A 20,719-nucleotide genomic window follows, 5' to 3' on the forward strand; every position below is an offset into this window, starting at 1 on the left:
AACTCTTAGAAAGAAATATCATTGAGGTAGAAAGATCTAGTAAAAAAAGCTTAAAGGAAAAAGAAGGATGATTTGCTAATGAAAGAATTACTCCAAGCTAACTCAAAAGTCTTTTGCAGGTATTCCTGTGTGTTCTGTTTTTCAGTCATAAGTGCTGTATCCTGCTTCTTCCAGTGTGCCAAGAATTTGTCCTTCTATTTAAGCCTTTATAAATACTTATTTCTGTTGTGTTACAAGCTCTTCTGGCCTTGTTCCTAGGGAAGAGAGGAAGGATCCCTTGTCTGCCCTGGCAAGAGAATATGGAGGCTCCAAGAGGAACGCCCTGCTGAAGTGGTGCCAGAAGAAAACAGAGGGCTACCAGGTACCTGCAGAGCTGAGTGTGCAGTGCCTGCCAGGCACTGGAGCTGCCCCTGGCACAGAGCAGGCTGCTCCACACCTGACTGCATGGGCTGAGTGCCCTGGCATGTCCTGTACCCTCCCCTTGGAACCTGGGCTCCCAGGGCTGCTCCAGCACCAGCAGCTCCTCAGTCACTTGGCTCCACAGCTTTGTCTGAAGGGGCTGCTGCCCTCCCACTGAGGCACTTGAAATCAGCCTTGCACTTGTGAAACTGGAGCTGAAACTTTATCAACTGAATGTTTAAATGAATGTTTCCCAAATGAGCTAAAGTACCATTTCTCAGATTTCAGAGATTTATTTTTTATAGGTAATTATCATAGGGTTTTCTTTGGATCTTTGACTCCCATTTGGCCTCTTAGGGAGTTTGTTTTGTGAAGGTGGCATTGTCTTGCATTTTGAACTTGGCTTTCCACTGTGGTTGCAGACTTTTTTTTATGTTTTCACTTGTTCCAAATGTTATCAGAAGCCAAAAGAACTAACAAGATAACTGTCCAGAGTTCTCCTGATTACATTATTTTTTCAAAAGAATAGTGGCTTCAGCAAACTAAACCAGGATGTTAATAGTCTGACCATGATGTATTTGTTTGGTTAACTTGTATTGAGAGTGTTTGGAGTTCCCAACACAATCCTCAGTTTAAGAACTTTACTCTTTCCATGACTTGAGGCTCACAATGCAGGAGGAAGTTGAGAGCCACATAACAGGATGGTGGCCCATCCATAGGAAAAGTCCTCCTCCAGCACAATGGACAGGCTGGGATATAACCCTCCCCCTCTTCCTGTGCACGTCTGATACTCACTGTGCTATTTCTGAGGAGGAGCAGCTTTGTGGAAAGAGCCTTTCTCCTTCCCCACGTTTTAAAAAAGGCAGGATGTTACATTGCTTTATAAATCCTCAAACTAAGTGCAAAAATATTTTCCCATATTGTCTCGAAATGAAAGATGAATTTGACAGCTTCGTTAATCTGGTTAGGAAAAGTGATAGAAATTATTCCAAACTTTTCACTCTCTAGTTGTGTGCACATTGCAGAATACACTTCTGATCCTACAGATTGCTGCTTGTAATTCCTGGAGTTTTATAAACACTGCTCAAAGGACAGCTTTTGAGACTTTGTGTACTTGCTTCAGAACCTGCAGCACGGTGCTGAGAAAGCTCAGAGCATCTGCAGAGCCACTGCAATGCCTTCATTGAAATTGTAAGATAGTATCAGCAGGTTATATTAAGTAGTTCTGGGAGAAGAATGGCTTTTGCTTTAGGCACACTCATTTTTCATTTCTTTGTTGTACAGAATTTGATTATTTTCAGCATCCCCTGAAATTCAGTTCTGGTTGAACACTGTGTTGGTGGTATTCTAATGTTTTAAACATACCCAGCAGTGTATTCATTGTGAACAGTGCTTATCCAGATTTCTGGCATCTCAATGTTATCAATAACAGATAAGGATCTTTTTCTTTTTCTTTTTTTTTTTTTTTATTTTCAACGAATCTCTGCTTCATTTAATTTTATTTTAAAACTATGTGTGTTCAAAACTGCCAAACAGGAGACAAGCATCAGGGTAATGAATGTCTCCCTTCCTCATTCAGTCTTGCTGAAGGTACTCAGCTCTTCTTCCTTCCCTGTCCTGCAAGCATGGACATCCTCTTTACCTTCAGCTCTTCCTGATGTCTCACCCTCTGCCACAGCTCCCTTTTCTCCCCAGCATTTCCTATCATCAGAACTTCTACTTTTCCTCTGTACCACTGTTGTTTTATTTGCTTTAGCACCTGGGTGAGAGCCAGCATGAGCTTTCTGAGCTGCAGGGACACGCTCCTCTGCCTCTGAGCTGCTGCAGGAGCCTCACAGAGCACAAGTCCCAAATATCCCAACCTTCTCCTCTAGGAAGAGCAGTAGGTCACCTTCTATGCAGTCACCAATTTCTGTCCAATATTAGCTGTAAATATGAATATGGCAGGCTAAAGGAAAGATACTTGTAGATGGAGTCTGTAACAGGTTCTAAAATGACCTGGAAGATTGTAACCATCATTTGGAAATAAGCAAAAGAAAAGAAAGGATTAGAAACCTTTTGTTTCAGAATTATTCTTTTCTTACTTTTGTCCTATTCATATTAAACTACCAATACTTAGGTAGAACCCTGTAAGCCAGTATTTTTCAAGATGTGTTTAAATCACAACTGATTGATCCACTGCCAACAATAATCACTTTTTTTTGTCTTGTTTTCTCCCTCTCACCTGGAGGTGATGTCTCACAGCTGTAGGTCTTTATGCATTAATGCATGGAAGGTATTTATAGAAAATAATTTCAGCTGTTGGTGTTTCACAGGGAAGATGGAACCGTGTACCTTGAGTTAAAGCTCCTTTTTTAACAGAGATATGTTTGCTCCTGGCATTGTTTTGCCTTTTATCTCTGGTGTTATATTTCACACTGCATAGTGGAAAGTAGCTAATAAATACTAAAAAATAGTAATCACACAAGTAACCAGATAAAAATCTTAATTTCTAGAATTTTTTGAAGGTGTACAGAGTTCTAGGTGAGCTGCCAATGGTTTAGCCTGTTAAACACCAGGTGTGGTGGAGTTGGTTTATCCTTATCAGCAGGGTAAAATACTGCTGATATTTATTTTATTTAATTAATTAAAATTCTCTTCTTTAAAGTGAAAAAACCACACCAAAGTCTGTCCTGTTTCAAAGAGAGAAGGTTTTCTTTACTCACAAGATACTTGTGGAGAATGCAGCCCTACAGAATTGTTTGGTGTAACTGGTATGGGGTTTTTGTCAGCTTAAGTAAAATGGAAGAGAAATAACTCTTCCTTTCCTATCCCTTCTAGAAAATTGCTTTCAAGCTTTTGATTAAAAGTCTTAAGTACTTATTTCTGCTTTGGAAGCTTGAAACTTTGTGAATGCTAAATAATTCAAATATGATACTGTGGTGAAGCTCTTATTTTCAGTCCATTATAGTGGAATAAACCCCGTTAAAAAACCCTGTAAATTACTTCATTGTACACTTTTCTTGATTTATTCAAGCAAATTTGGAGGAGAATAAATGAATAGTCACCTTTAAATGTAGTTGTTAATATTTAACTGTGTTCCAAATGTTTTTTCAAGACCTCAGTAAAAAAATCAGGTTGATGCAGCCAATGAAAATAAGAGAAGTTTCTGGTGTAAAAACCTGAATGACTTCATCTGTTACTATATTGTAGCTTTTAACATGCTGCCTGAATGCTGTGTGCAGGCAGGATTTCTGCTTGGAGCTCAGCTTGGGAGGATGGTGGTGATCTGCAGAAGGTCAGTGCAGGCCTAGCAGAGGCAGGTTCTGTATTAATTCCACCCTGAGCCCGTTCAGTCCTGGCACAATTGCACAAACACACAGGTTACTGACTGCATTGTGTTCTGAGCAGATCTCCAAGCCTTCAGAGAGGGGAGCTGCTCTCAAGATAAGCATTTAGATAAAAGAGGAGCAAATCACCTTTGGTTTTCAGATCAACAGGCACAAAATAGTTGAAATTTCATTGTGTGTTAGCTGTGCTCAGGATCTGACACTGCTGCAGAGCACAGAGCCAAGTGCTGCATTTTTCAGTGGAGAGAATCCTTCTGGCTCCTCTAAAATATGTGCAGTGTCATAAAACTGTCATAAATTCCAGATATCTTCAAAGCATCAAGTAATCCCATCCAGCTGTTAGGGAGCATTTACCCTGGCTGGAACACAGCTACTTTCATTTTGAGTACACAGCTAATAAAAGTCCCAAAAAGGATGTGAGCATGCATGTTTCATGTTAAAAGAGGACCAACAAACAGGATACACATACACATCCTTACCCATTCTTATCTCCACCAGTATTTCCATTTCTTTTCCATTTTTGTCAGCATTCTGAAAGATAATTCACTTCCAGAAGTCTGGCACCAAAAAAGCAATTGTCACAAAATTGCAACAAGAATAGACTAAAGTTTTTTTAAAAAACTTTCTTTAAGATTTACACACTTTCTAGGTACAGATACACTTAGTGTAGCCATGTAGTACTCATCCTCTATTTCATGCAATGCTGCTTTCTGGAAAGACTTTTGCTGCAAAGGCCTAATTTTTACCTCCTCTACAGATCAAAGCTACATGTTTTACAAAAAATTGAATGCTATGCTCAGTGCACCTTGGAATCAAGCAATACTTTCATTTGGGATCAAGCAATAAGTGTAGAATAACAAAACTAGAAGTAAAAAATGGTTCAGATTCCTTTTTTTTTAAAATTATCAACACTGAGCTAGGTCATATCCTATTCAAAGTACTATATTGATTTTAAAAATGCACAAGAAAAGGACATGGCTGTGCTGATGTAAGCCTGTGTTCAAATACTGACTCCAGGGTGTGCATTCTGTGCTGTCTGGTTGATTCATCAGAGCAGTCAGGATGCCAAAACACTTCTCTCCTTGGTTTAAGCTGATGCTTTAGCCAAAAATCAGTGAGTTATGGAAAGACATGCTTCCTTTTTATGTTTGGATTGGATTGTGATACAAGGGAAATGTCAACTTGTTAGACTTAATTATGACAAAATTTAGAATAAATTATGAAGCTGTCTGTACCTCTAAGTGTTTCAGACATTAATGTCTGAAGCTATTACTGGATTTTGTGAGAATGACTGTTTCTTTTATGGTTCTTCTTTGTGCCCAAAGTGAAAAATAACATGTGTTTGGTATGGAAAGAAACATTACCAGTCAGTGTTTAAGGATTTTGATGGTCTATATTTGCCATTTACTGCCTTTCCAGAAGCTGGCATTGAAGAGGCAGTAGCTGGGACTGCTGCTAAGTCTATTCCAGAAATATTTTCATGTTCTCACCCACTGCCAGAAGCAGATAGCCACAGCTTTATTCCATGATTTGAGAGTCAGTGAATCCTGATTCAGTGGAGCATGGATGGCAGCTCTGTTGTAGTTAACCTTTGTAATCTTCTGTAATGGAAACTCATTTCTTTTGTGGATGTATCTTTAAAAGCTTTGAAAAGCATTTTACTAGTAATTTTCTGCCATAGGAAGAAGCCTGCCAAGGTCTGCACACTTAAACTTCAAATCTTGTTTTAAGGCTTCAATATATTATAGCACAGAATCATATTAATGGTTTTGTTTGCTCAACCCACTTATTTAATTAACTAATACAACAGAGACATAGACACATGCTTTTATTTTCTTCATGTCCTGACTCTCTTGAGAGCCAAACCAAGCTTGGATATGGGAATCTCTCCTCCCTGTGCAGAACAAGGGGTGGAGAAATGGCTGCTGTGCAGGAGGCTGCTCTGCTGCAGTTCTGATGTCCACAGTTCAGGGAGATGGAAGCTGGGGATGTGTCTAAAGAAGTGATTGAAATTGCTTTGTTCTTAATTTGGAACTGCAAGTTAGAAATCATATTTTCTGTAGTTCTTGATGTTTGTGGGGTTTTTAGCTGTGGAAGTTTTCTGGGGGGATAAAAAAATTAAGGAGTTACTGGGTTATAATAGTTAACATCTGTTTCTTGGGTTTTTTTAGCAAAAGTATTTTCACTGACTTTAGATCCTCTATTAATTTAGAATTATTGCAAAAAGCAATAGGAGAAAATTTTTACATTAGCAGTATGCTGGTTAAAACCACTTTAAAATGGTGAGTTTTAGAAAAGCCATAGGTTTGCAGAGCTTGATAGGTAGATTGATGTTATGCCCAGCCTGTTAAGCAGTGTAGAAAGTTTCATGGGGAATACTGGTTTTAGTCTTTTTTTTCTATGTTAGCTCAAGGGAATCCTCATTTTGTGGTGGCTGCTCCTACTCTGCAGTTTCCAGTTCAGCAGGGGCTGGAGTCATGCTTGAAATGCTGCTTGGTTGTGGATCTACCAAGTTGTTCTAGTACCATCTATTTTTCACTTTATATTTTTATGTTCTGTCTCCAGAAAGTCTTACAAATGTTTAACTCTGTTGTTTACTCCTGGTTGGAAAGTGTCTTCCACAGATCTTTTTATGACAATGATGTGCTGCTTAACTTTTGTAAAAAGCACCTATTTAAAAACCATCTACCCCAAATACAGAGGTGGCTTCACTGCCATCCTGCCTATTAATCATAAATAGACATGAGAAATGCCCTTCTAGTTCATTTATCTCCAGAAAAGCTTTCTCCTCATTTGACAATTTTTCTGAAAGTATGTTCTTCAGTTGCTTTAATACTTTGTGGTCTGAAATGTCTTGAAGAATAATTCTAGATTAGATTCCAGCAGAATTCTCTTAATAGAGCCAATTACTTAATAAAAGCAGTAACAAAGAAGAAATTATTTTAGAGAGATTTTAGATTGATGTTCTGTTTACCATCAATTCTTTGAGAAATAAGCACTTAATGCAAGATTGATTTCATTATACTGACCAAGCTTTTTCAAAAAAAACCACAAGTAGTTAAAAGCATTTAGGAAATAAAATTTGCCGTATTTAAATGTGCCAGTTATGTGCTCAAAGCCCTACATGAAAAATTAAATTTTCAGTTTAAATGACAATCTGTCCCATTTCTAGATTTGTTTTTACTGTCTGACCAATATTATACTTCTTTTAGTCTGAGAGGTAATGATAATTCATAATGCTTAGAGCAATTGGAAACAGAAACCAGTCCCTTTTAATTGTTTCCTTCCGTTGTATTTAATTCAGCTTCTCTGGATACATTAAAATTCTTGGATGATGGGTTTGCTTTCTGCTTGTTGTCTTAATAATAAAAGCTGGACCCTACAAGATGATTTAGAAAAGTGGGATATTCTGAGTTTGGTTTTGTTTGAGAACCAACCAAACTTGTGGCTGTGGCCCTTTTCCCCCCCAGTGTTTATATTAAAAATAGTAAGCATTCTGTGGATACTTACTAATATTAAAGTGAAGTTTTTAGTTTGTACAATTGTAATGTTGAAGAGAAGACTTTTGCTTGTGTTAATTTCACTGTGGCAATGCCAGGGTACATCTTTCTCCTCCCCTTCCCGCATCAATTGCTCATCTCAGGGAAAGAGGGAGAACATTTCAGCCAAGAGGTGAAAACCAGGTTTGAGTTTTCTCCCTGAGTGGATTGCATAGCAAAGCCCACAGGATCATTCATACCTGATTTTTATAGCCAGCTTGCCACACAAGTCTGTGACAGAACAAGCCCCCCTCCCTACCTTTATCCATCTTACTGGCACAGATGTGAGCCTGAGGCCTTGTTGGGTAATGGTAGGAGGAGAGAACTCTCCAAAAAGTGACTTCTGTAAATTGACACATGTAGAAATTTATTTGCTTTAACAATCTGACATTTTTCCATGTTTTATCCTTAAAACCTCATCCTATGTGTTGCATATGTTTCCTTAATTTAAGTAACATTGAGAAAGCTTTAACCGGGCATTAATTTAAATCCAATTTCCTGTCTCTCTTGAGGAAAAAAGAGTGTGCTTTTTTTTTTTTTTTTTTTTTCTCTCTCCTCTCCCTTTATTTTTTTCCCTTTTGCAGTTGAGTTTTCCCAGCCTGTGGCTGGAGGAAGCTGAGCAGAGCAGTTCCCACAGCCCGGGGGGCTCCGGCCGTGGGCGCTGTGAGCCCCAGCACGTACACGGAGCCAGAGCCCGGCCTGCCCGGGGCCACTGCACTGCACAAGGGCTGGAGCTGAGCAGGAAACCCAGATTTCCCTCACATTCTTCTAGAAATTGCCCAGAGTTTTGTTTTTTTCCTCTGTCAGAGGAGATTGTGGCTGTTGTTCATTTGAAGTCCGAGTGGCCTGGGCTGCCTGGCACAGAGCAGTGGCTCTGGGTGGAGTTCTCTGCCTTAGCAATAACCAGTTTTAGAGTCTTGTCCAAGACAGCTGATGATGATGATGATGACTAAATTGCTGTCAGGTGAAAGGCTGGCTCAGGTGATTGTGATCCTGCACTTCTCTCACTGGAGGTTTTAGTTTCTGCTGTTAAAACTTTGAAAACCAAGTAAACTGCTGTGTAGCATTTACGTTTTTTGAAAAAATTCTTTCACTTAGGATTTTTTTCCTGGGAAGCTGAGAGCCTCAGAGAAAAGGAAAACAATTCTTATCTCATTTGCTTCTCGTGTATTTTGCTCATTTGGACTGTGTTTAAAGATTGTTCACCCAAAGGTGATTGTTTCATTAAGTTCTGGTGTGAGTTGCTCATTGGCCAAGCTGTTTTGAGACTCTAAAAAGAGTTACAAGTTCTTATTATTATCTTTTTAACATTGAGTAGGTATCTTTTCTGTATTCTTTAGCATAGCTTAGTATAGTATTCTTTAATATAATTCAATATCATAAAGTAATAAATGAGCCTTCTGAGAACCTGAAGTCAGATGCATCACTCCTTCCTTCATTAGGGCATTTCCCTGCAAATACAATACTTCTGCTTGAGCCCAGTTAAGTGGGTTAGATATTAAAGCATATTTATATTTCTCCATGAAAGTGTAAAAGATATATGATATATTGTTGTTACTGGTTGTTTCCTAATTAAAGTTTAAACTGACTGCTATCCACTTAGCCTCTCGAACATTGTTTGACTGCCAACAGCCAAATGTACACTCATTTAAAAGGTCACTGAGGCATCTTGTTCATAACTCTTTTGGACTGGGCTGACTCTACAATAATTTATACAGTCTCAGGAGATGCATTTGCCAGTGCCACTGAGTTTCCTACGGGAGCTAAAAGATCAAGAGTGCAAGACAGCAGTTCTCAATTTCAGTTTCAGTCCCAAAGATTCTCTGCTACTGTCAGCACTAAATCTGCTGGAACATCTTTATTTCCAAATGAAAGTTAACTTTTGTTTGTCATCTTGTTCACATCAGTTTCTATAGAGAAATGGTTTGTTTAAAAGAGAAGATACTTTCCCTCATCATTTAGAAATTTTGTCTGGATATGAGTGTAGTAGAAGCAGAAAATAGAATGAACATGAGCAGAGGTAGGAGCACATTGTCTGATCAGGAATTTGGGGCACAAGTCTTTGACTCATTTGCTTTTCTGTCTTGGGGCTGTGCTGTGGAACATCAGGGTGGGCAGCAGGATGGAGCTGTGGGACACCCTGGTGCAGGTACAGCTGTGTCATCCTCTGGATCCTGGGGATGGAAACACTTCCATAGGTGTTACACTAGGTTTGGGTTCAGGTGGTTTTGTTTAACCCAGTTTGATTTGGCTGCTGGTTTCAATAGAAACACTAATTTACTATCTCCAGTGTCAATCTCTGGCTGTTATTCCCATGCCTCTGAAAAACTGAGTGAAATTTTCCCTTTTAAATTTGTGTTTGTGGTACAGTTGCCCCAAATCCATTATCTTCTCTAGCACAACAGTTTACAGCTTTTAACACACACTCAAGCACACATTTTGCACTTTTTTTGAAGGAGGATTTAAAATTATCAGAAATTAATATATAAAATAACTGACTTTATTTTGTTTTCCTCTGTTAGTAGTGCAGTTCTTACCACAGAACTTTAGTATTGGGCTGTCCACTTTCACTGCCAATTTCTTTGAAAGTATTAAGAAGAAGTATTGATCAATTGGTAGCATGTTGATCGATTGTTAGATTACAATTTTAATATTGCTTTTATTTTTTTCCCTTCCAGAATATTGACATCACAAACTTCAGCAGCAGCTGGAATGATGGCCTGGCTTTCTGTGCAGTTCTCCACACTTACCTCCCTGCCCATATTCCCTATCAAGAGCTGAACAGCCAGGACAAGGTAAGACATTACAAATCCCATTCCCTGGACTGCACTGCTTTGGTTAACATGAGTTAATAAAGACCAGTGAACTAATTGGAGTGCTAAAAACCCCAGTGTTACTAGGATTTCCATAAATCTCTTTGTATTCTAGTCTGCCACAGTTCCTACCTTCTGATTAGCTGAGGATGTACAATCAATGATAATAGATCCTAAAAACAAAATAATATTTTATTAATGCATGAAGAGATTTTTTTTAATGCTTTTCAGAGAATAAATAATCTTTTTTTTAGTGTTTGATAACTCAGTTGTTCTTTGCTGACAATGATATTCAGCATTATCTTCTGAACAGTCAATTAATAAATGTTTTATTAATTTTTGGATTATATTAAAACACATTCATTCCTATGGCTCTTTAAAATTACTTTAGTCTAATTATATACTCCATTTGAAGTTTAAGTAGTAGCATTATTAAGAACATTCTCAAGACCATTTTGATATGTTTGAAATAGTATTTCCTTGTTTTCTAACATGTTTTCATATCCCATGCAGAGAAGAAATTTCACTTTGGCTTTTCAGGCAGCTGAAAGTGTTGGCATTAAATCTACTCTGGTAAGATTTAAATGTATATTGAATTAATTATGACCCACTTATAAAAATCCAAATAACTCTATTTTGTAGTTCCAAAAGATCTGGATGTTTATATTTAAAAATAGCAGCAGATGAGCTCAGCTAGAGATTATTGCACTAAATAATGACTGAAATGCAGACTGGTTAAGCTTTAAAAGGAACGTTCACCAACACTTATCTCCCAATATGAAAATAAATATTAATAACAGCAGTGGATTTTTTTGAGAATAATTTGAGAATAAGATTTCAAGAATCCATTAAATCTGTCCTGTCTCTGACCTACTTCTAAATTATTCAGGATTTTTGAACTCTGGAGCTCCAAATCAAGCAATGTCATTTGTTCTTTTTCTCAGTGTAGTGTGAAAGTTGAGATTTGCCTCTTAAGTTTAGACTTTTAATTTGTCATCATTGCAAATAGTTGTAAGGTTTTTTCAGTGATGGCTTAAAAGTTGTCTTACACAAATTTCACAATGAAAGAATTAGTTTTCAGCAGTAGAGTGTTTACTAGAACAGGAGTATTTCTGAAGGTGTGGAGTTTGGAGTATCCCAAACCCTTGTGAGGGATCACAAAAACTCAGCTGAAATGGCCACTATCAGAAATGAGATTTAAGTGACACTTTTGCAACCTAAGTTCTAACAAAGCTGCCATAGTTAGTGACTAACAGTACAACAGAGTTTTTAAAAATAACACTTTCCTTGATCCTTATCAGTGCTTTTACCCCCCAGCATTGTGTTTGCTGACAATGGCAGTGCAACTCCTGGGCTTTCCTACTTTGACTTTGGCTCTGATTTGAGATGTGGAAGTTTTTTACCAAGTGCTGATGTAAGAATGAGATAGTGGAAAATAACTACAGAAATTCTTGCATAACTCAGCCTTAGTCCAAATGGTTGCTGTCTGCCCTTCCCTTTTGTGATGTACTTCATTAGAGAGACTCCAAGCAGGCAGATTGAATGGAATTCAGTCGAAGTGCAAATTGCATCCATCTGAAGAAGTTAGTAGCTGTTTGCATACCTGCATGCACACTGTGTGTGCTGTGGAGGTTTGTGGATTTTTTCTCATCCATGTTACATGAGTGAGGGGCTAAGAAGGGTCTGAAACCTGCTGTATGTAAACAGGAGTGGAATGCAAGTAGAAGTTACCCTCTGAAGAAGGTGTTCAGCTAAAAGAACTCACAACTTTTTTCAGTTCTGGAGATTCCTGCATCCAAGGCTTTCAAACAGGGCCTTACAGTGAACAGAAATTGCTAGGAACTGCATCACTCTGCTTTGCTTTGTACATGTGCTGAAGAGGGTAGATGGGAATCAGTTATTTATTGGTGCTTAACCTGATGGGAATTTTGAACTTTAATTAATATCTGGGCCTCGATTCTGTGGCTCACAGTTCCTGGGTAGGTTGTGTTGGTTTGCAAGGCTGGTGCAGGGTTCTGTGAACACTAAAGTCTGACTGTTGTACCAGCTGTGCTCAGTGGGGCACAGCTTGAGCATGCACAGCATCAGGCATTTCAGTCTTAAGTCAACAAAAGAACTGTCTACAGATCTGCTATTCATTACATTTTGTAAGTAATACCAAGATATGTGGAAAAAACCAGAGCTTTCTTCATCAGTGCTTTAAATTGTGGAAACTTGACAGATTTACCATTCCCAGGAATGTGTGAAAACAGTGCCACATTGCTCTCAGGGTTTTCATTCCTGCTTTTGACCAATGTGTTTTCTGTGACAGGACATCAATGAGATGGTGCGAACCGAGCGTCCAGACTGGCAGAATGTCATGCTGTATGTTACAGCAATTTACAAATACTTTGAAACCTGAACCCCAATCATTCAGCACATCCATGGGATACAACCAACGTGAGCTACCAGATGGAAATCTTACTGAAATGCTAATCCCCATTCCACTCAAAACTGGCAACATTTGAGTCCCCTCCAACTTCAGTGACACTATCATGGATTGCCTCAGATTGCTTCAGCTACTAAGCATGGGAACAACTGTTTAAAAGTAAGAACTTGTTGCCACAGTGCTTGGAATAACCCAAGTTATTAAGCTATTCAGATTAATTATGTAGCCTAAAGAGCCTGAACTACTTCTGTGCTGCCTTTCCAGTCAGACTTCCTGAAACTTTCTTTGCTGGGAGAGTGAGATGAATGCTTCCTCTGGCATATAGGAGACTGAATGTACAGATAAAGCTTTGAGAAGGAAAAGGATAACATGGCATCATATCACTGAACTTTCTGTAGCATCCTGATTTCACAGACTCTGAATATTCTACCCACAGCATATGGCAGCCCCATACAGTAGAGTCCTTAATGGTAACTTAGTTACTGCCTATACAGCTATTTTCCATCCTTTAAAATGTGCACAATATTCTAGGAAAACAAGCTTTGATTCCATAATGACAAATTGAGGGGGAAAGTGCTCTTGATACCTCGAAAAATCTGGCACAGAAGAAGTCTTCATCCTAAAGCTTCATTATAAGCCTACCTCTGTCACAGTTGATGTGGCTTTCATCTTTATCTTATGGATTGTAAAGACTAGCACATGCAGCTCCTGCCTTTCAGGGTACACTACACTTCAAGGAATCTGTGCAAAGTCCCTGTGCTTCCACTATAACAGCAATGAATCAATGATCACCCCTTGTCTGGCTTGTTCTTTGCTCTCTCCCTGCTCTGCCTGGGCTGCTTTCCCCTGCAGCAATATGAGCACACGTGGTGGATGGCTGTGCTGGAACCATGCAACTGGGACAGCATTTCCTCTGCAGAGAAGATATTCTCCATAAGATGTAATAATGAAGTAGTTTGTCTCAAAATCCAGCTTTGCCATGTTTTCTGTGTGTTTTTCCTTGGTCTTGCACATCCTCATCTGAGTGACAGGAGGTGAGATGTTCTCTGGGAAGGACTGTGGAGGAACTGATGTAATGTGTGTCCACCCAGCCGTCTCAAATACTGCGTGGAAATGACTCACTGTCACAAGGAAGGAATTGAGAAACTTTAGTCTGCTCAACTTCTTTTTCTTTCTGAAAATGTACCTGAATTCATTTAGCAGCTCTTGGGCAAAAGAGTTTAAGTGCCTTAGCTATCATTGAGTTGATAGGTGCTGGCACTTCAGGGCCTGCTGTGGAATGTTAATGGCTCCCAATGGTTTGTGGCTCCCTTTGTCACGAGCTGTTTGTTGTAATCTTGTTTGGCAAATCCAGGGGAGACTTCACTCTGTCATTGCTTCTGCCTCTTGCTTTTCTGAGCACTTACCAGCAGTTCAGCCATGGAACATCTCATTAATATTAAGCAGAAGCCAACTTGAGCAGTGAGTTCTGTAACAGCTGCTATTTATAAGCACAGGCTCTTTCAGCAGTAACCCCATTGTAAAGAAAATAAATCTGTTCTATGGTGCTCTTACGACTGTTAAGGACAGTTTGAATGTCATAGATGTTAACCCAGTGAATGCAGCTGTGCTTGGCATCTGTGAAACTTCTTCATGGTAAAAAAGCACAGATTTAACTCAAAACTATTGCCAAATCCAAAACCCCATCATCTGAAGAACATAGCCCACGTGAAGAGTAATAATTCAGCATATCTCTAGCATTGTATAAGAATACACATTTACACTGATATGTGCCTGTGAGAATTATGGAACTTTGCAAAATAACTATTTAACCTGTGCTGAGGGCCTTTGGAGAAGTTTTCAGAGCAGTGGTGGCTCAAACATTCTTGCAGCTCTTTAGAACTAGAAATAGAGACCCTCAGATTATTGATGGGTGCATTTGAAGAGCCAGCATAATCTAAAGGCAATTGTTGCAAGCGAGGTTTCAAGTGAAAGATCTTCATTAATAGATTTTAATAAAAGTCTGAAATGCATTTTCCTCTCCTCTATATTTCTTCAATTTTTTTTTTTTACTTCATTAGTTTCAATAAGAATAATCTTAGTGGAAAGACACATTAGTGCTGTCTTGCTTTCTATCTCCTATTATTAAATTCCAGATTTTGCCAATCAGTGTTTAAAAACCCTTCTGTTTATCCTCTGAACTGATATCCTTATCTATGATTGTCTTATTCATTGCCTTAGAGTTAAAAAATAATATTTTTCTAATGAAAAGGATAGCATTTCTTGATCCAAATTCACTCATCACCTGTTCTGGTGAGGTAATTTGAGCTTTGAGCTGACTTTTTTTCTGTCCAATGGTCACCTTCATTTACCTGGAATGTTGTCAGAGTCCTTAACTGCAATAACCCTGAGAGTGTCAAAGGAGAAATCACATTTGCCAGATCCCTTCTGTTGAAAGATGAACTGCTGGTCTTCAGAAAGGAAGAGAGAGAAAGGCTAGCAGTAATTGTAACAGGGATCTTGTTATGAACTTCAGAGCTCTGTGAACTTCTTCTTGGTGTGATCTGATAAAACTCTGTGAATCCAGCCCAGGAGCCCTGGGCTCCAGGAAGAGGTTTCTGTGTCCTGATGTATCTGAGCCTTTATGTGTCAGGTGCTGCCCATGGAAGGAATGAAGCAATGGAAGAGCAAAGCAAACACAATGCCCTGCTGCACTCCACAGTGTGGCTTTTTCTGAAGGTTCAAACCACATTCAGTTGCTCAAGAGGAAAAATAGCAGTAGCCCTTCTGGATGTGGAATAAATACACTGTTGTGTTTTGTTTCTGTTCATAGTTAATCCTCAAAAAGCTTTGGTTTTTTTGTTCGTGTCAAGTGCAAGTTTATGCTGATTTATTTCCCTTTTAATCCAGAAGGTATTTCTGAATGTACTGAAAATATGTTGTCATCCATTTGTGTTTTCTATGTGCCTTGCAAAAGCCTGTGCTGTGGAACATCAGGGGAACTCATGGCCAGGGTGGGCAGCAGGATGGAGCTGTGGGACACCCTGGTGCAGGTACAGCTGTGTCATCCTCTGCATCCTGGGGATGGAAACACTTCCATAGGTGTTACACTAGGTTTGGGTTCAGTTGGTTTTGTTTAACCCAGTTTGATTTGGCTGCTGGTTTCAATAGAAACACTAATTTAGTATCTTCAGTGTCAATCTCTGGCCCTCACAAAAATGTCTTATTCCCATGCCTCTGAAAAACTGAGTGAAATTTTCACTTTGTGGATAGTTTATCCAGAATATAGTATATAATTGTGGCATATTCCAATTTAAAGGTAGATTTTTATCTCTTTTGCATAAAATATAATCTTTGAGTTACATGTAGTGTTTCTGATAATTTTTCGTCTCCAATTTTATGAAATATTTCCACTGTTTGTGTTTTTCTGTAATGTCCATTTTCATGTCTTAGAAGGCCCTTGATTTGCCAGAGCTAAATGAACTCTGCTGTAATTTATTGGTGTAGACTCCTGTTCATGTCCTGGCAGAGGGGATGCTCTGGTTTTAGGTGCATGAGGAGAAATGAGCTGGAGCCCTCCTGTGATGGTGCAGTGGTGGGAGCTGCTGAGGCTCTGCCCTGGGAGTGCTGTAGCTCTGACACTGGGGTCTCATTTCTCTTCCTGATCTCACTGCTAGGTTTTAGCTCTTTTTTCAGTCTCAACACTCCAGACATTTGGGTTCTTTTGCATCACCAGGAGATGATTTTCACTCAGTTCTGTTTCTGTACAGATTTGGCCCCGGGCACAGTTTTTATTCCAGCCTAGTTTTAACCCAGATTATTTGGGAAGCTGGAGATTTGGAGAACTTGTGGGTGTTTGTCTTCCTGCCTGTGCCTACTCTGGGGACACTGCCTGGTGTTCAGGTGGTGACAGTTCCTTCCAAAGGCTGAAGTGAAAGTTACACCTTTAAACTGTGTTCCTGTGACTGCTGTGGGGACTTCACTTCTTGTTTGCCTCTTGAACTAACACAGCCCCAAGCAGGAGTTCCTAAGGGGCAGAATTCTTCTGGGAAGGAATCCAGCTGTGCATCTTCATGCTGCTTTCACAGAACTACTCTGAGTTATGCTGAGGTGGTATAGAAAGAGAACCTTAAAATAGTCACGTCCATGGATGGACTGAGTTAACTGTATGGTTGGTTTGTGGAGCTTCCCTAGACTTGGTAAATATTTATTTCTGTTTGGTTTTAATGTTCTGTGAGCTCTATTTCTGCAACTCCTTCCTTTAAGCTGCCATTAGTGGATCCCTTTCTTTAGGCTGATATTAACCAGCTGGGGGCATTATTTGGTGAGAAGGGCTGTAAAAGTGTCTTTGTCAGCCAGGAGTGCTGGACATGGCACTGTGCTTTCCCAAGGTAGTGTGTGTTGACTGGCAAAACACAGACAGCTCTTAATACATTCAATTGTCCCTATTTAGAAAGGTATTTTTAATAGTGTTCCTGCTTTCACAGGAGAGTGGCTGGATGGGTTTTAAATTACTGTGTGGCTTGCTGTGTCCCTCCTTCATCTGAGGTTCTTCTGTTGTGTTCCCTGATTTCACAATCAGCCTTGTAGTACACTCTATAATTATCTAACCCAAGATGTTCAGCATCTGGAATATGTAGCAAGTATGCTGTGGGTAATTAATGCTAAATAACTTAAAAGGTCGAGGTTTGTACAGTTCTGATTTCTGTTAATTGATACAAGTCTTCTTTTCTTTGTGTTTTTGCTACACTTGCCTAAAGTTGTTTGGATGCAACACCCTTGAGCTTGGTTTGACAAAGCCACTGTCCTGATCTCTTGGAGCTAATTCATTCTGGGATATTAGAATTATTTCCTCCCAATGAAGCTTTAGTAAAACCTATGGACACCAGATGAGTTCCTTCCAAGTGACATTAGCTTTTGCTTGGAATATTCCTTACCCAAAGGCCACTGCTGCCTCAGAGCTGCATGTAAGCTTCCCATCAGTCCCAGCAGGACCTGGGGGTGCAGAGCAGCAGGGTAAACTTTGGCAGAATATTACAGCAGCCTGATGCAATTAAGCTGGTTTCATTTTAATCCCCTATTTTCAGGGGTTTTCAGTTTAGGCAAAATCATTTACTGCAAGCTGAAATGTGGCCTGTTAGTTCTCCACTGGGAAGTATGCTTCTGTTTAATAATATTTTTATGAGATTGTATTTATGGAAATGGAAAGAAAAATGTCATAAAGCTAGTTTTGTTGCACTTTTCTAAGGCTTTTGTATTTTGCATAGTTCTAGAATATGAGGAAGTTGCGTGGGGAAGTCAAGGCTTGGAACCTGCTCTGCCCCAGCACAGGAATGTGTGATGTGCATTTTCACCTAGTGATCCATGTATGGTTTTAATTGCCTGTAACTGGTGTATTTATGTGGCAGTGAGGGAGCCCAGCAGACATTTCCTCCTGCCCAGGAGCCATTGGCAGTCCCAGTTCCACAGTTCATCAGCTGACCTCTTCTGACTGTGGCTGCACTTGCAATAATGGAATAGTCCATTTTTGATTCTCAGCTCTTTCAACAAATGAGGAAAAAGAGGCTCCTTTTTTTTTTCTTTTTTTTTTTTTCCCATTGTTGAAATTTCTCTGGAGGTTTTTAATGGTTTCCAATTATTGCATATGTTCATTTTAGGATGGTTACTTGGAAATCAGTTCATCTAGGAGGGCACAAATACATGTAACATTCTCAAGTAATTAATCCTTGTAACTTACAACATTTCAGTTTGATAGAAACTTTTGGTTTTATGTGTATTGTAAGGTTAATTTTCCTGTCTATAAGTAGCACTTTTATATGTATCTGAAGGGTTTTTTTTGAACAGAAATGTGTTTTTTCTGTGTATTATCTAATGGGAAGAAAGTATAACACTGCTAAACAAGGCATAGAGTAGTTTGCCTCCAGACTGTAAGTTCACTTTAGGTCAGTAATGATCAGGAGTTGTTCAGAGTATCTGAAATAAATCAGTGATCCCATTTCCTACTGGACAACTCTCCTGATCAAAGGGCATTAATTGATACCCTCCTCCTCTTGGAGGGTGCTTCCAGTTCAGGTGTGAGGCAGAACTGACAGAAGGGTGAGGAATTTTGGACTTGGTGGAAAACCAGAATTTTATTGATGCCTCAGTCTGACTTCACAGCACTATACTGGATGAGGACTAACCTTGTTTGAGATGACACTGCAGCCAGTAATGATATCTCCTAAATAGCTAATTTAAAGCTCACTTTCCATGGCCTTTAAAGATGATCTAAACCCCAGTGATTCTAAAAGCTCTTCTCATCCTTCCAGCTTTTCTGGTTTGTATTGGTTTTACTCTTCCCTGGAACACAGCTGCTGTGTGTCAGTCTGTGTATGGGTTTAGAAATTCCTCCAGACAAGTGCAAGTACTTTGCTTTTTTTCCAGAACCCTTTTGAATAGTTTACACATATCTTACATAGAGAGAGGCTTTGCATAAATGTACAGATGTACCCACATGTGTAAATGTGTGTGCAGATATGTGCTCCTGCAGGTTCTGATAACATGGAACGTGTTTCAACAAGTGCTTATGTCTTGAATACTTAGGCTGGTGTATTAGTGTAGATATTTAAATGGCAAGGAGGAAAAAACATGTTGTTTGCTTCTGGTTAGAGCTGAGAAATGCAGCTCTGAGGAGAATTTGAATGAGTGTTCCAATTGTATTTCACCCTGTTTGTGGTTTGAAAGACACAAGTTGGTTGTGATTGGAACATGAGAAGTCAGCAAGCCTGTGTTAAGCTAAACCTTTTGGAGTACCCAATATGCTTTCAGTTTGCAAGGACCACTAGAGACCTGGGCATTTACTTTCTCCATGATGTATTCTGTATGAGTATTTAGTGTGTATGCCTTCAATTTGCCAATGTTGCCATGTTTTCTTCTTAATTATTCATGAAATAAAGGTTGCAAATAGGAGAACGTGTGTTTGTTTTCTTGGGTGAAGGGCTGCCCAGGGGCTGTTCTCAGGCTGCCTCTGGCACTGTTTGTTCAGGAGTGTTGCAGGAAGCAGTGCTGGAGGTGAGGAGTGTGTACCAAGGCCTTGTGTGCACACAACCTCAGGATTTTTTTGGAAATCCTATCTCTCTTGGGATACCAGCAGCCTCTACCCCCAGAGGGTTTTAGGTGATAAGACAGTGAATACCCCAGATAAGAGGGACATGTTTAAGGCATCTGCTTAGTCTGTATTGTTCTAGAGAAGGAAATTGCAGAGAATATGTTCAGTTTAGGCAACTTCTGTAATACATTGCAGGATTAGAATTACTGAAATGTTACTTAGCCCAACCCAAGTAAGGCAATTGTGTGCTCACCCCCTCTCTGTGTCTAAAGGAGTTGGGCTGGGGAGAAGCTGGGGGTTTAATCTCTAGAACAGTTCAGACTATTTAAAGCAGAAGCCTAAACACAATTTTTTTCCAGGTGAAATAAAGCTTAGAACACCTTAAACCTCTTTTGGTCTCAAATTGTCCTGGATGGTAACTGTTTTCAAATGCTGGTTTAATTTCAAGTGTTCTGGAACAAATCGGATCCAGAGGTTTGGATTGAGCTCCTAATTATCGTAAATATTGTTCTGAAAGGCACTGGCTAGTGTAGGTAGTTTAATTTTTTTTTTTTTTTTTTTTTTTTGAGACTTTGTGTGTTGTTTTCTGACTGTTCAGCAATCCAGAAAAGTCTTTGTCTCAGTGATGTTATTCTGCCAGAAAGTGTCTTGTTTCTCCTTTCTTGAGGTGAAATTTTCTCCCTGAGAACTCCTTGCAGTCCTGCCTGCAGTGTCTGCAGCTGCTGGAGGGGTGTGGTTTAACAACATGCCTGATTTAAGAAAACATTTTAACTCTTAAAATGGATTTATATCCTGGTTTTTAATACTTCTCTTGCAAATAAATGTTTCAGAAGCATATTGCAGTACAATGTCAGAAAATAGATGTTCTTTCCTATAAGAAGCACATGGCAGCTCCATGGGAGGGACTGGTCCACGTGCAGTGGGCACCTGGAGGGCAGGACTGGGCCAGGCCTGAGGGATGCTAAAACTGCAGAGTCTGCACAGTCTGTAGGGCTGCAGCTTTTCTATCCAATATCCACTGAAATAATATTCCCTCACCAGAGTATTTTCATGGATTGCCTTCCAAGCTGTCACTAAAAAATTCTGTTAAAAATGTGAAACCAGCGTCTAAGTTGAATATAATGAAATTGGTTCATTATTTTTAA

At 39.4% G+C, this 20,719-nt stretch overlaps 1 protein-coding gene across 2 annotated transcripts in view; it reads left to right on the forward strand.

Moving 5' to 3' along the window:
* Positions 1–19,438, forward strand: part of SPECC1L (sperm antigen with calponin homology and coiled-coil domains 1 like) — a 66,731-nt gene extending 47,293 nt beyond the window's left edge. For both annotated transcript variants that reach the window (XM_077187654.1, XM_077187655.1), the window contains exons 13-16: positions 259–361; positions 9,946–10,062; positions 10,594–10,653; positions 12,392–19,438. In XM_077187654.1, coding sequence (XP_077043769.1) covers positions 259–361; positions 9,946–10,062; positions 10,594–10,653; positions 12,392–12,481 — 370 coding nt within the window. In that variant the 3' untranslated portion in view covers positions 12,482–19,438. The remainder of the gene's footprint in view (positions 1–258; positions 362–9,945; positions 10,063–10,593; positions 10,654–12,391) is intronic.
* Positions 19,439–20,719: the final 1,281 nt, after the last annotated feature.

This window comes from Agelaius phoeniceus, chromosome 18 (genome assembly GCF_051311805.1).
Source record: "Agelaius phoeniceus isolate bAgePho1 chromosome 18, bAgePho1.hap1, whole genome shotgun sequence".
NCBI lineage: Eukaryota > Metazoa > Chordata > Aves > Passeriformes > Icteridae > Agelaius > Agelaius phoeniceus.